General features: G+C 40.6%; 1 protein-coding gene and 1 pseudogene across 1 annotated transcript; one reads left to right on the top strand and one right to left on the bottom strand.

Annotated features, from left to right (window-relative positions):
- The first annotated feature begins 587 nt into the window (after window positions 1-587).
- On the top strand, window positions 588-14,055 carry LOC110169974 (transmembrane protein 79). Its single transcript, XM_020935582.2, has 5 exons — window positions 588-613; window positions 5,148-5,415; window positions 7,330-7,521; window positions 10,090-10,339; window positions 12,431-14,055. The coding sequence occupies exons 2-5, from the start codon at window positions 5,184-5,186 to the stop codon at window positions 12,624-12,626; spliced, it is 870 nt and encodes a 289-aa protein (XP_020791241.1). The 5' UTR covers window positions 588-613; window positions 5,148-5,183; the 3' UTR covers window positions 12,627-14,055.
- A 1,230-nt stretch (window positions 14,056-15,285) lies between these two features.
- Window positions 15,286-15,400, bottom strand: LOC129411939 (5S ribosomal RNA; annotated as a pseudogene).
- Window positions 15,401-15,949: the final 549 nt, after the last annotated feature.

The raw sequence follows: 15,949 nt of genomic DNA, 5'->3' as shown, positions 1-15,949 counted from the left end.
CCTTTTAACCAAAATTAGCGTAAACAATACACTTATCTTCTGTCTGTGCCACAGTTCAGCTTTCACTTGGAACCAACGCTAAATGACTAAACCATTGATTGTAATTTTGACCAAACAAAGCGTTTTATCCAGGGACGCCCCGCTGCTCAGCCACTTTCCCCACGCTGCTCCTCCACGCCCGTGCGCCACGTCACTCACGCTGCGGATCTGCGCTCTTCAGGAACCTGGGACCAGACAGATATCGTGTCACATCTAAGAAAGTATTTACATTTTAGTTTCCGATGATACGAGGAGTTTTGTGTTACGCAGTTCATTATTTATCTGAATATTTGTAACGAACATGTGTATTGAGTCAGTACTTTTAATGAAGGTGACGTTATCAAATCATATTATTAAGATCAAACATTTGTGATCAAACATGCATGCGGGTTGAGACGTGAATTCTAAAACTTGTGACAAACTTTCCTACCGAAATGATGATGATTGCTGTGGAGAGGCATTTTGTGCGCAGGCCTTGAACGCTCCCTGACGGAGCAGGGGGCGTGTCGCGTCAGGTTTCCGGTTTACAGTGAATCCGGGCAGGTAAAGGCAGGTGCGCCCGAAACAGAGACAGGTGCGTGTTCTTCTGTTGAATTCTGGATGTCAGTTTAATCCCTGACGATCACTGCTTTGTTAGCGCGCGTGTGTGTTTGTAGTGTTTAGTGCTGTTTGGAAAGGAACGGTGTGTATTCTGGATCCAGCAGGTCCGAGCGCCGAAACTGACCCGAGCGCCGAAACTGACCGCCTCTGCGGCCCTGCTTTTACTCACGGAGCACAAACAAACGCGCAACACGCTTTTTTGTGTTGTAGGCCGAGGCTCAAACGACATCTCTGTCTCTGTTACTGCTTGAGAAGTCCCTGCATTAGTATATTGTTTTTATATAGCCCAATACTCTGAAGAGGAAATGCGCCGTGTGTCGATTGAGCCTTATTGACTGACGCACAACACTGGCACAGATTAGACCAACAGCTTCACCTGTACTTCTTTGTGCTCCAGTGTGTGCATGTGTGTGCAGTGTGTGCAGTGTGTGCAGTGTGTGCCCTCTGTGCCCTCTCTGGCAGGCTGCTGCCGTGTCCTCTGGGTTTTTAAATGGGTACAAATGGCCTTTATCAGTCTTCTGCTCTGTATTCTGAACATGACGTCATGGTCAAGAGAACAGTCCAGTTAGACAGCCTTCTTCTGACCAATGTAACGAGCAAAATGTCCTGATTGCAGTCCTGACAGCCCCAGCTACACCGAAGTACGGTGAAATGCAGATGCCGATTTTCCCACAGAGATTTATTCTTGTACTATCAAATCCCTCCTGTGATAATGGACATGTTACTGCTTTGTTCAGGTTTATAATGTTTAGTTAAAGGTAGTGCACATACGTCCTTTATCACTTTACTTGGATCTCGCCGACTTTATAAGCCTGTGCTGTCAGTCTTTAAGGTGAGACTTCCAGCTATATCCTGTAGAACAGAATATGAGCTTTCCCAAATCAGTAACGTGTTCCTATCTGTATGCTACTTGGGCTATGTTTTGGCAGAACGTGACAATGGAATCAAACGGTTTTCTCATACGTATTTTGTGAGACCCACATTTACTATAAGCTGTGTGTGTTTGTGTGTATTGCAGACATAGACCGGCCGATATTTGCACTTTTTTGCATATTTGCTATTGGCCTTAAATCTCTTGCTGATATTTGGTTTGGACTCACCAATTGCTACATAACACTTTGTTGTAACAGTCGATATGACAATGCCATTGCCCAAAATGAGATTACACTCCATTACCATTATGGGTTAGCAGATGTCTACAAAAATCTAATGAGATTTGTACATCTTAATCACGCAGAGCACTAGAAATTGTTGTTTATGTTGAAAGTAATTTCATATGTTTGAAAAAAAAAAAAATCATATGTTTGGGGGACAATAATCAAAATCAGCCCTACATATCAGCCCAAAAATATGGGCAGAGCTGATTGGTGATCAGATATTCTGGGTTCTAAACTATCAGTGTTGGCATCGGCCAAAACAAACAAACAAATCTCTGGTGTATTATAGGCGTACATATAAGGGCCCGACCGATATGGATTTTGTTGTGGCCGATATGATACCGATATAATGGGAGTTGGAGCTGCCGATATATTTAGTGATGTAAAAAGTCACTGTAAATCTTGAATTGTTTAAAAAACTTAGGTTTGGCTCTGGTGGATTTTAAATTAAGTTTATTTAGGCAACATTTATTGTTATTCTGCCTCTTTACATCATATATACAGACAGTAGGTTGGCTTAATGGCATTTTTGCATCACATTCTAGTTACTAGTGATGGATATTCCAGTTCTTTTTAGAGAACCGGCTCTTTTGGCTTGGTTCACTAAAAGCATCTAGCTCTTTCAGCTCCCAAGCGACTCCTCAGATTGTTTTGTTGCAAGCAGGACTAAACCAGAACTGAACCAGGACTAAAACGTATCTAAACCATGTGTAAAACAGGACTAAAGCAGAACTGAACCAGGTCTGAGTGTCGGGACTCGGTCTCTATGGTAGTCCTCGTTTATTCATTTTATGCTGAACTACAGCCAAATATGCATGTTTTTTCTCTCCTATGCACATGCAGATTTCTGAAAGTTTCATTTTCAGCCGCTGCCCCTGTCAAATTACGGATCTACATGCGGTGTGAAGAGAAAAAAAAAAGCGAGAGAAAGAGAAAACACAGCTCCCTATAAGGAGCATGCTCCCGTCGTTCGCTTCTAAGAGCCGTTTCGTTCGCGACTGACCCATCACTACTAGCTATTAAAAAAAACTACCGCTATTAGCCTTTAGCTATAAATGCCGCGGTAATTAATTATATGCACAAATGTCATAATTAACACGTCTATTCTCAGCTCATTTACATATCAATGCAGGTCCAGTAACAAATATACGGTCAATAAAGTCACTTTACAACAGGCCAATAGAAAACAGCCTGTTTATGTGAGGGAGCTACAGCAGCTAATTGCTAACCAAAACCAACTTCAAAATCGACATATTTCCAACACTCAACGCTCACACAGGCTCCTCCTCACATCACAAGTCTGCACTAATAAATGTCCTTTTAATCCTGACTCAAACCAATTGTCCTTAAAAAGAATATAATCTCAGTGTTGAGCACGGCTGCGGGTGTAAACAAGAACACGTGACTGAAGTGACTGGGGCTGTGTTCAGGGACAGTACGGACACACACAGAGACAAATGACTCCACAGATAAATACTGATGCGGAGCCACATATTAGGACATTTATCTGTCTGTAAATTGGATTAAATGAACAGAATGTAGAGAGTCTAAGCTTTATAACGAGGTATAACATGCCCACGGTTGGCCGATATATTGGTCGGGCTCTAGTACATATTGTTAATTATAATATTTAAGGGGTGGAAAGTAACTGTATATACTTACGTTATCATAACTGAGTAGATTGCAGTTGTAGTTTTCTTTGGATTTTTAATTATATTTAAAATCACAGCAGTTAATGAGGCCAGTACAAGTCCCAGTCATTCCACTGCAGTTATCTCATTGCTGCTTCTTTCTATCGGTCTTACTCAGCTCTGCCAATATTGGCTCTAAATGCCTCTAAACCGCAGTTTCTTTGTGTTGGTACTTCTGGTTAAGTGGGAATCCCATTCAGTTAAATGGAGAATTTGAGAAAGGTTTTAGAGCTAAGACATAATATATAGCAGGTTGATTTGTGTAAAACATTCAATGTTTTTGTGACCAATAAGTCACTGCACTGATTCTCTGGAGGCTTTAAAAGGCTTTTGAGTGTGGATAGAACACATTTACTGTCAAGATGGGCAGCTCCATGTAAACTAATACGATCCCAGTGACCATGGCAGCATCCACAGCAATAAGACACATAAACGGCACACACATTGCCCGCCCTGATTGGTTAGAACTCAAAGAATATGCAGATTGTGGTTTAATACCACTAAATTTTACTTTTAACTGCTGCCTACAATTAATCAGGTGTTACTAATACTGGTCTAAAATGAAAAGGTCTTGTTAAATCTTTTTACAAAACAGACATCCAAAATAAACTAAATTAATTTTTTATTCATTTTTCATGCCAGTGATGGTTTGCCAACAAGTACAGATTTTCTAATCTTTTTCCACCACCACATACCACGCATATAAACATGCAGCATCAGTCAAATCCTCCAGCTAAGGTACTGACCAAAAATAGCTCAAGACCCTCTTGTGGAAATTATCTGTAAAATAATACCAAAACATACAAGAATGTATGCTGGTTTATTACCTTTGTACCATTAAGTTATACCACTACTGACAGACACAGTTTGTTTGTTTGTTGTTTGAAAAAAATTTGCATCCACACAGATCAATAAATGTGCCGGATCAATAAATATTCACGTTCAGACAACAACGGAGCATTGAGTGAAAATGAGGTAATACATATGCCACACCTGTATGTGGTGCTGTAACAATTATAATAATATTTAATCATGCAAATCTCATCACAGTTTTTTTTTTTTAGCCATAAACTTTGGATTAGAATTATTAGAATAACTTGGTCTCAAAATCCAACAGTTTAATGACCCTTACATAATCTTTGTTATTGAGCCATGTGCGTAATCTGTCTGGTGCGTCTGGATAGCATTAGCTCTAACAGCGTGTCTTGGTTGCTGGGCGACAGGAGCAGCTCCGTAGACTACACCTGTCACATTTCAGCAACTGCATTTTGCATTTAGGTCAGTCTGGCCATTTGGCTTTCTGAGCTCAGAGAGGTAAGACCTTTACATTAGCATGTGAGCACAGTTCAGGATCATCAGACAAAAGAAATAAATGTGAAATAAAACGGCAGACATGTAAAGTGGAAAACACAAGGATTAGACAAGCAGTAATGTGGCTTTTAACACCTCTTACTATGTGTGTATTTTGAACAACAGAAAAACACACAACATACTAAAATTTCCACCACAACCCAGAGGTGGCTCCCTTGCCGCCCTGCCGCTCCAGACAGATTATCCCAGTGGCATTAAAGGATTGGTCAAATGCGCAGGACACATACAGGACACAATAAAGTGCACCCTAACCTTACACTGTCTTCTAATGCTTGTATTTGACTTGTAGGCCCTCTCACACGTGTATGACGCATGTGTGTTGCAGATGTCGCAGATGAAGCCTCCAGAAGCCGGCAGCTGGACAGAGAGCCAGGTGATGATGTCAGCACCGGAGGACAGGGCGTGGCAGGAGAACACGCTGCCTGTCAGTGCAGCTCAGGTGTTCAGCCCCGCCCCCACCAGCATCACGGCATCATGGGAAATGGAGGGTGAGAAGAGGCCCTTCCTCCAGCAGCACTTTGTCCAAGAGGAGTGGCCAGAGGAGACGCCACATAGAGGTACACTTCTGAACAGGATCATAACATGGATTTTAAGCACACGTATTGTGCTTGTGTCTGATCTACTGTTATAAACAAGACATCTGTGGATCATTATGTTTTCATTTAGTTGAAATAAGTCCACTGACTTCTGCGTTAAAAAACTGTCACTGTAAACTTCATCACAAGCAGAGCTTTTTTTTTTTTTTACATTTCGACCAAAATGATGCTTCCAAACCCTACGTGTATCATGATTAAAAAATACTATGGGAGAACAAAGTAAAACAGTGGATGTGGTAGTGAAAATATGGCGTCTTGAAAATAAGCGATTAAAGACTGCTCAAACATGCACAAATCACTCTAAATTAGGGGGGGGGATGATTCACTTAAGTCACATTTCAAAATGACTTTTGATTTTGAACTCCTGCTTTTTGATTCTCTTCAATTCAATTAACATTTCTTATCTTAAAACACAAGATCTTCCATTAACATTGAATTTAAAAAATAAAGTAATTTTTATTAATACTCAAAACTTTAGTTAGCATGAACAATAAGTTATAACATTTGGTGTTCCTACAGTAGATATTTGAAATAAATAACTTAAATTAAGAAAAAAAAAAAAAAAAAAAAAAAGGTGCCAGTTCTTTATAATTGAAAAATAAACCCATTGCAGTTGGCCACTATGAATGCATATTTGGCTTAATGACTTAGGCTACAGTCATTTAAAAAAATCCTGTGTCTCATGAGGAGCATGTGGTTTATGATGCGTTACTTAAAGGTTATTAAACATAAACATCAACATCAATTTTTTCTGTTGTCTGCATACATTTGTTTTGATGGCTTATCCTGACTGTCGTGCATAGACTACAGTTTTTGCTTTTATGTCTTTATCATGATTAAAAGCTGCTTGGAGACATCAGAGCTGAGCCATGTTATATTGTTCCCCTTCTCATTTCACCTCTGAAGTTGTGTTTAGAGTGATTCATGCATGTCTGACTAATCTCCTGCATTGAAGAGCCTGTTTTCAACAATGCCCCAGTACCAGTACTACTGTACCAGTACTACAGTACCAGAGCCAACTACTCTGTACTTAGTTTGTTCTCCTGTTTTATTTTTTTTTTATTACTGTGTGATATACACACAGGATATGGCACATCCCTGTTTTTTATTAGCTAAATGTCTCTGTACATTGTCCCTTTAAATAAGGATGAACTAAACTAAATCCTCTGCCAGCTAGCATGATCTGTGGCTATCCATAGGAGGGGCTGACAGGATGAGGCACCTTGTTGTCATGATGGCAATGTGCTATAAAGGAGATATCATATTTGACTTGTTTAGATCATCATGTTCCTCTTGAAAATGCTACATATTATATTATATTATACTATATTATAATGCAACATATTGACATGTTTTGTAAGTTTCACTTGTGTGTTTGACGTAGTGTAGTGTTCCTCCTTTTGGCCTCCATGATAAGACTCCCCCTTAAGAACACAATCAGTGTGCATCCAGCTAATGAAATTATTGCTCAATCAGGTCAAGTTGTGTACAGTATTGTATTTTGTTTTTCATATATTTATAGAGTACATGAGTGATGTAGGCTTGTGGGCAGAGTCTTACACAGAATCTTACAGCTAATCACAAGGAGGATTCGAAAAGGGCCCAAGAGAGATGGCTAAAATACTCAAGATATATCTAAAACCTCTTCAGGCAAATTTTTGATGAGGGATCAACTTTATAATATGGTAGAAAGCTGAAAAAACACTTTTGCAGAATGTTACCCTTTAAATAGTTTTCGATCAGTATTGTGGCATTGATTGATTGCCACAGTATTGCCATTGAAACATTGCACACACAGTCACAGTATGTCTTCTTTAACGCTTCTATGTGCCAATAAAAAAGATGACTTACTGAATGACGAGTTTCCCGGTACAGGCCACTGCTGCAGTGAGCGCATGGTCCTCAAGATGGCGGTGTCCCTGGGGACAGCAGCTCTGCTCTTCCCCTTCCTGCTGTGGGGTGGATATGTCTTTCTGCCCTTTGATGCTCCGGTGATGGACGGCGCCCCCCTCAGGCTGGTCTACACTCTGCGCTGCTCAGTCTTTGCCACACTACCTATAGCGCTGGGTGAGTCCTACTAAACTTGTCACAATAAAACATTTTGAAGTATGATATACACTTCCACTTCAGTGTCATTCCACAACAACAGTGACACAGCTGAGTCTTTCGATCTTGTTTCCTCACACCACTGCCCCACAGAGAGCATCACAGCGACTGGTCAGCTTAGAGGAATCTGTGCCAGTAAAGCAGCAGGACCAGATGAAATCTGTCCAAGACTCTTGAAGGCTTGTGCTGCTGAGCTGGGGGAGCTTCTGCAGTATGTATTTAATATGAGTCTGTGTCTGGGGAGGGCCCCTATTCAATGGAAGACATCCTGTATTATCCCTGTCCCCAAAAAGCCTCATCCCAAGGAGCTGAATAACAACAGGCCAGTCAAGACAATAGAGCTACTGATGCTCCACCACTGGCTCAAAACCCCAGATCAGCCACACCCTCGACCCTCTGCAGTTTTCTTTTGGATTCTTCTTAGTGGGATTACAGGTTACCTCACTGGGAGACCTCATTATGTTTACCCTGTACATGTCGGCCCTCAGATACAACTCAGAGCTATGTCACTTGCAGAAGAACTCTGATGACACAGCTGTTGTGGGGTGAATCAAGAACACTGCAAAGACCAAAGAGATGGGGGAGACACTGTGGAGGTTGTGGAGGGTTATAAGTATTTGGGCCTAGAGCTCAACTAGGACTGTCGCAATAACCGCAAAAATGAATCAAGGAGGTACTAAGAGGTTCACCGCGGTGGATGTTGGGCCACCACGATCACTGCACGTGACCAACGTGACCCGAGTCCTGCACGGGTCCTTTTTAAAAGATCCGCACCCGCCCAGACCCATTAACATTCCACCCGTTACCGCCCGTGCCCGTGATAACCCAGGACTAACCCAGAACTAAGGTGCGCCCGCGAAGACGGTCGGGTGACCGCAACGATCACGTTTTGCGGACACCTGCTCCACGTGCTCGTGCTCGGGTTCTCCCTCTCTTAAGTCCGTGGGTACCCAACCTGGTGCAGGAATCTGACCTGAGCTGGTGCAGGACTCTGACCCGAGCTGGTGCAGGAATCTGACCCGAGCTGGTGCAGGACTCTGACCCGAGCTGGTGCAGGAATCTGACCCAAGCTGGTGCAGGAATCTGACCCGAGCTGGTGCAGGAATCTGACCCGAGCTGCCACAGTGAGAGCTGGAGAGATGCAGCAGCACTTGTTCCAAAGCCAAATGTTTTTTTTGCCCCCAAGTCCGAGTCATTTGATTTTGAGTATCTGCTGATACCGAGTCCCGATCCGATACTTTTATAAAACAGAGCAAAGAATAAGTTCGAGGATGTGTGGGGGGATCAGATTTATTGATTTCAATGTGTAGTATTCGCACCTCGCACCGCCACCACATCCACAAACCCGCCGCAGAGCGCTCACCGCAACATCTGTTACACTGCTCAATATGCTGCTCTTCCCACCCTCTCCGCCAAAAGCACCACCTCCATCACAGAACATGCAAAAAAAAAAAACTGCACCGTGTGATGATGCCATCGGCTGCGCAGGTGTGAACATGGGCCACAGAATCCCAGGCAACAACACCAGGGCACGGCACTGCCCAAAAGTCCCAGCGTGAGTACAGTAGACACTGGGACAGACAAGTCACGCTAACTGGACATCCCTGAGCAAATCCCAAATCTCAGTTAAAAACTGTTGTGTCCTGTGTGTCCTGTGTGTGTGTTTAAACCTATATAATTTATCCGATACCTGATCAGAACATAACATCTGAGTCCGGATCGAGTCCGCAGTCACGTGATTGGATCGGGACAACCTTACCACTGACACAGTAACCCAAGAACAGATTTGAACAGATTTAAACCACAAAAACTCTACAATATTGTAAAAAAAAAAATCATGACCTGCAATAAATAAACAGCAGAATGAAACATTTTAGTACTTAGTTTGCATCTCTAATGAGTCATATTATATTATTAAGGTATGGACCTCATCAAAAATACCCAAAGTTGTGTTTTGTTTCATTCACACATCCACAAATCCTGCATTTTCAGGCTGAGTACTTCTTTCAAACAGAAAACACTGTTCCACTGTGGGATGTTGTGGTAATACAGGAAGGACTCCACTGTGATTGTAAACTCCATATACTTTCACTAGAATCATTTGGATAATTTTAGTCCTGGAATAGCTGAGGTAAAAAGCATTAAAACATGACATGACATCACAAGGTTGAACAGATAATATTGTAGATGTAGACAGATGTATAATAAAGATTACTCAAATATGTGTGAATGAAACAAAACACAGCTCCTGGCATATTTTTGATGACATAACATTACAACATGGCTAAAAGTCACAAGAATCCATTTTGTGTAATACAGAACATTTAATTCAGCCTTCTACACCTCAAATCATTTTGCCAAAAAAATAAACAAAAATTATCCAGTAGTGCAACAAAAATGTATACATGATAAATACTGACCACCCAAAAATATTGTTGAATCTCTCATATATGGAACAATAAGCAGATATTGTGATCATCGTAGCAGGCCTACTTCTGACATAGCGCCCCCTGCTGTCTCATGTTTCAGGGTACCTGGTCCTGGGCGTGTCACGTCTCCGCTCTGGTGAAGTACAGTCTCTTTGTCACACTGAGGGTTGTGTCTCCAGAGGGCTGAAAGGAGTGGCGTCTAATGATGTCAGCGTACACCGGGGCTTTGTGTCTGACTCCGCCCACCTGTTCCTGCTCTACTTTATGCAGCTGGTTGTTATGGCGACCTACCTGAGCCAGGACCAGCTCAAAGTGGTGCCCCTGCTCACGGTGCTCTTCTGCCTCGGGCGGTACGTTTCTCTGATACAAAAAAACCTGTGAACTGCTCATCTCTCTGGCTTCTGAGGCAACTGTGCACAATCTCAACTGTAAAGCCACCGCAGGTAGTTCGCCCAGTATGTGCCCAGAACGCCAGTCTGTTTTAATTATAGCTTTTGATTATAAATATTATATTAAAATATTATAATTAATAGTGTTTTAAAAGGTCCTGTATTGATTCCTGTGAGCTTTAAACCATGTTAGAATGTTGTTACAGATGTGTTCAAAATTGTTGGTACCAATCTGGTAATGAAAGAAAAATCTACAATAATCACTGAAATAATTTGAAAGAAAAGAAAAGCAATAATAAATAAAAAATTACTGAAAAATAACCAATGAAAATCAGGAGGTTGGCTTCAGTCCTGTGGACCTTAAAATTCTGAAGAACATGTGTAATCACAGGAACATCAAGCTGCTTGGAGATGGTCTTATTGTCTTTATCTTTAACCTGCTTGTCTCTCATTTTCTTTCTAGTCTCCTGACACAGTTCTCTTCTTCTCTTTCTCTGGTCCATGTTCAGTGTTGTGTCCATCATGTCTCCAAACAGCACAATGACACATGTCCTCCTTTAAACAGACACACTGACTGAGGACAAGTTTGAAGACACCTGTGATGCAGATTAAAGACTCACCGAAGTTTAACATGTCCCTGTTGTCCACTTCCTTACTATCTTTTCTAGAAGTACCATCATTTTTGTCCAGGCCAGTTTCATTAGTTTTTTTTTTTAATTTTTTATTCTGTTGAAAAAAAATTCAAAAACAGTGTCTGATTTTCATTTGTTATTTTTCAGTATTTTTTTTATTTATTTATTATTGCTTTTCTTAGTTTCATGTTATCATGTTATTTCAGTGACCATTGTTGATTTTTCTTTCATTACCAGAGGGGGCACCAACAACACGACTGTACCTCCTCAAAAACAGACCCTCCAAATCTCAAAATGCCCTATTCCACCTTGTGATGTCATGAAGTGGTAGATTTTAAGTTTCAAGCCCCATTTTATCTTTTGTTCAGTAGATAATGGCAATTCCATGGGCTGAAATTATCCAAGTGATTCTAGTGAAGGTGTATGGCATGGATCTGTTCAAATAACTGGATAGGGTGCTGGTATCTTAGAGCTGTCTCAAGTTGATTTAGTGGACCTTCACTGGTAGTACAGCAATAAAATACCTCTTTCCCAGAAAGGATTTTTCCCAAGAGTACAGTGTAATCACAAACTGTTCGTGTTCGAGTGACAAGGCACCTAGAGCTTTCAAAAAGGTTGGATTTTCCGCATTTTTCTCACCTCAAAATCCTTCAGCTGTTGTCCTAAAAACATCTTTTTAATCATTAACTTTCGCCTCAGTTAAAGATCATGGCTAATCTAACCAGTTCTTCTTCTGCTCAGTTTTTCAGTTCCAGTATCGATAATGATACTTTGACATTAAGTATCTGCCAATACATGATATTAACTGATACCGGTGCAGGGATAGAAAAGGGCACTTATTTTCTTAAAACACACTTGGATCTTATAAGATATGTAATGCTATTTCTCCTTCAAATAAATACTCAACAGGTTTGTATGACTAAAAGTTCAAATATTATGACTCATAGAAGTTATTAATTCAACCTTCAATGGCTTAAATCTTACGAAATAGCTAAAAAATAACCAAACATTTCCAACAGTGCAAAGTATACACAATAAAAATTGACCCTAAAATACATATTGTTCCACCTTTCATATAGTGAACTATAAGTCCATAGAGTCATTATAGAGCCTACCAGTGTCGGCTGACTGCAGTGATATGCATTCGAAAAACTGATTATCTGATTTCTGGTGGCTTAGAATTACTAAAATGTACACAGTATGTATGCAAACGGCAAAATTTGTCCGAAATCTGAGTATTTTGGTGTCTAAATGTCATTTAGATTTGGAACTGTGGGGGCTCTGCAGAGGCTTAAAACTGCTCTAACGTAAATGTCCCAATTGTTTCGTACAGTACAAAGACTAATGCAGCATTTAAAGGTGCGCTTGTTTTGTCCACAGACTAGTGCAACATTTAAAGATGCACTTGTTTTGTCTACAGGCTGGTGTACTGGGTAGCTGCAGCATTCCAAAGCAGCATCAGGGCCTTTGGGTTCGGGTTGTCCTTTCTTCCGTCCCTCGCCATGATGGGCATCAATCTGTACTTCCTGGTTACCATGGAGATGAGTGGTGGTGTTTTGAGCCCACCTCAGACAGAGCAGACCCTGCCTCAAGGACGCCAGCGCTTCTGGGGCTGAATGCTGCACCAGGACTTAAGTGCTGTGCCATTAAATGACCAATAAATCAGGATTTTGAAAATGGTTTTAAGAAAAAGACAGCCACACCCAGATCAATTTGCCAGAGGTGCCTCCATGGAAATGTTTTTGCTGTGCATGTCCTCAAATTATCTGTAATGCTTTACATTTTACAAAAACTCTGATACGGGTATTTTTAGGGAAGACACTATAGGCAAAAACTTCTCCCCATTTTTTTGGCAGTTAAATAAATAAAATAAGATGTCCAGATCTGCAGAGAAATATAATAATTGATATTTCACCCTTTAAAGTAACACAGGCATGCACCAAAGTACTCATTTGTGAACTTGATTTTGATGAAACATACAGAAGGATTTTTTAATACTTAATTCCAAGTCTGATTTAATTTTTACTTAAAGAATTTGGTGAAATAATGTTTTTTGACCATTTTTTGTAAGATGTAGTTTACTCAAACACTAAATAAGATATCCAAAATTTCCCCTGTCTGTTTCTTGTATCTAAAAGGAGAAAATGAAGCGAAATATTTTAACCTGGCACCATCTATTTTTGAGATTCATATGTCCAAAAATAGTTGATACACATACATTTGTTTATATGAAAACATTACATGATGAAACACTTCTCATATATATATATATTTATTACATTTATGTGAGTCAATTACAAAACAAGTTTCAAACTGATATCTCTAAATGTAAGATTTTTTTGCCTATTCACCTGCAGTACACTCTGTACACTTGAAACAGTGGAGTCAGAGAAAGAGAAAGAGCTCTGTGAGGTTCCTGTAGCTCATGAAGACCTCTGCTCACTCAAAAGAACACAAACTTCATCTGTGTTCAGCTGCACACTACAACACAAAACTACTAACACAACAATACTGGAAAGCACGATAATCCATATCAACAGAATTACATACAATACAAGAACTTTTTTTTTTTGATATATCAGTCCGATTTTAGTTTTATTTTGTTATTTTGTGTTATGTTTTCAACCATTTGATTCTGATTGTTCTTATTGTCTTGTGGTTAGATTATTCTAGTTCGTACTTTTAAAATTAAATACAAATGATCAGACCTCTGTATTTTAGTGTGATTTAGATTTTGTGCTGCCATGAATAAATTCTGATTATTTAATAAAATGTAAAAAAATAAAAACCGAAAAACACTGTACATATTTTTACTTGTTTGTTAATTAATGTGCTAATTAAGTTTACACACTATTTAATTATGTGCGTCACAATTAGGCGCTAGAACAACGGGTAACATCTTTACTTTGACTACAACTTTATTCTTGTAAAATTACAAATTTTATGTGGAAATGTTTCCACTTTAACTGCCTGCATAATACTGTATTTATTTTTAATCTGACCCTTATACTGTTGTACCATAGTGCTTTATCTGTGGAAAATAAAACTGGAAATTAACTTGTTTTTGTGCTTTCTGAAATCCTATGAAAACTAGCATTTACTCTGTTGAAGAACATTTTGAAGATGAGCTGTGTTGTGGTTAAAAGGGCTGGAGATGTGTCTGTTGGTACCCCTCTGGTAATGAAAGAAAATCAACAATAATCACTGAAATAACTTGAAAACTGAGAAAAGCAATAATAAATGCAAAAGTACTGTCACCTGTAGTTCAACAGAATTATTAGAAAAAACAAAATAATGATACTGGCCTGGACAAAAATTATGTTACCCTTAATGTAATATTTTGTTGCACAAAGTTTTGAGGCAAACTCTGCAAACAAATGATTTGTAACTGTCAGTGAGACTTCTGCTCTGGTCAACAGGTATTTTGACCCATTTCTCATGAGCAAACTGGTCTAATTGTCTCAGGTTTGAAGGTTCCTTCTCCAGACGCATGTTTCAGCTCATTTCACAGCTGCTCAGTAGAATTGAGATCTGGGCTCACAGAAGAACACTCCAGAACAGTCCAGTGTTCTGTTCTTAGTCATTCTTGTGTGTATTTATCTGTGTGTTTTGGGTCATTGTCCTGTTGGAAGACTCATGACCTACGACTGAGACCGAGCTTTCTGACACTAGGCAACACGTTTTGGTCCAAAATACCTTGATAGTTTAAAGATTTCGTTGTACCTTGCACAGATTTAAGACACTCTGTGCCAGATGCAGCAAAACAGCCCCTGAACAAAACCAAGCCTCCTCCATGTTTCACAGTAGGAACAGTGTTCTTTTCTTGGTCTGCTTCATTATTGCACAGAGCAATAATGAGTAATAGTACTAATAGTAATAATACTGCACTTTTCTGGACCGAGATGTCCGTTGTTTTTCCTGGTATCTGCTATAGCCTCTTCCAGTTTGGTTTGAGGTTACAGCCCCAAGTGCTCCAATCACCACAGTAAGTAAGTCTTTATTTATATAACGCTTTTCAGAGATATTTTTGTCACAAAGATGCTTGACAGAGCATTACATTCGGCATTATTCATTCACTCTATACCTGGTGATGGTAAGCTACTGTTGTAGCCACAGATGCCCTGGGGCAGACTGACAGAAGCGTGGCTGCCATGCCAATTGGCGCCAACAGTCCCTCTGACCACCACCATCACTCACACACACCACTTTCATACTAGGCAATGTGGGTGAAGTGTCTTGCCTAAGGACACAATTACAATTATTGTCACTGGCGCCCCACTGTGGCACCAGATTTTCCCAGCGGTCTCTCCAAGTACTAACCAGGCCCGGCCTTGCTTAGCTTCTGAGATCTGACGGGATCAGGCTTTTACAAGCCGGTACGGCCACAAGGGCATAGGCACCACTGATGCCTTCACCTTCCAGGCTTTCTCCAGCTCCTTTCTCCAGTTTCTCATGTTCCTTTTTCCTGATATTACCATCGCTTGTTATTGCAATGTCCACCACCACAGCTCTGCTCTGTTTCTTATCCACTGCCACTATGTCTGGTTGGTTCACCATCACCATCCTGTCAGTCTATATCTGGAAGTCCCACAGGATCTTGGCTCGGTCATTCTCCACAACCTTTGGAGGTGTTTTCCACCTTGATCCTGGGGTTTCCAGCCCGTACTCTGCACAGATGTTTCTGTACACTATGCCCGCCACTTGGTTATGTCGCTCCATGTATGCTTTCCCTGCCAGCATCTTACACCCTGCAGTTATGTGCTGGACTGCTTCAGGAGCCTCTTTGCACAGTCTACACCTTGGGTCTTGTCTGGTGTGGTAGATCTGGGCCTCTATTGCTTGAGTGCCCAGGGTCTGCTCCTGAGCAGCCAGGATCAGTGCCTCCGTGCTGTCCTTCAGACCCCCTCAAGCCATTGGTAGGATTTTTTGATATCAACCA

This window comes from Boleophthalmus pectinirostris, unplaced genomic scaffold, assembly GCF_026225935.1.
Source record: "Boleophthalmus pectinirostris isolate CB_2022bp ecotype Guang Dong unplaced genomic scaffold, ASM2622593v1 HiC_scaffold_6, whole genome shotgun sequence".
NCBI classification, from domain to species: Eukaryota; Metazoa; Chordata; class Actinopteri; order Gobiiformes; family Gobiidae; genus Boleophthalmus; species Boleophthalmus pectinirostris.
Note: the sequence above shows the minus strand (reverse complement) of the source record. Positions and strands in the feature narration are given on the sequence as shown.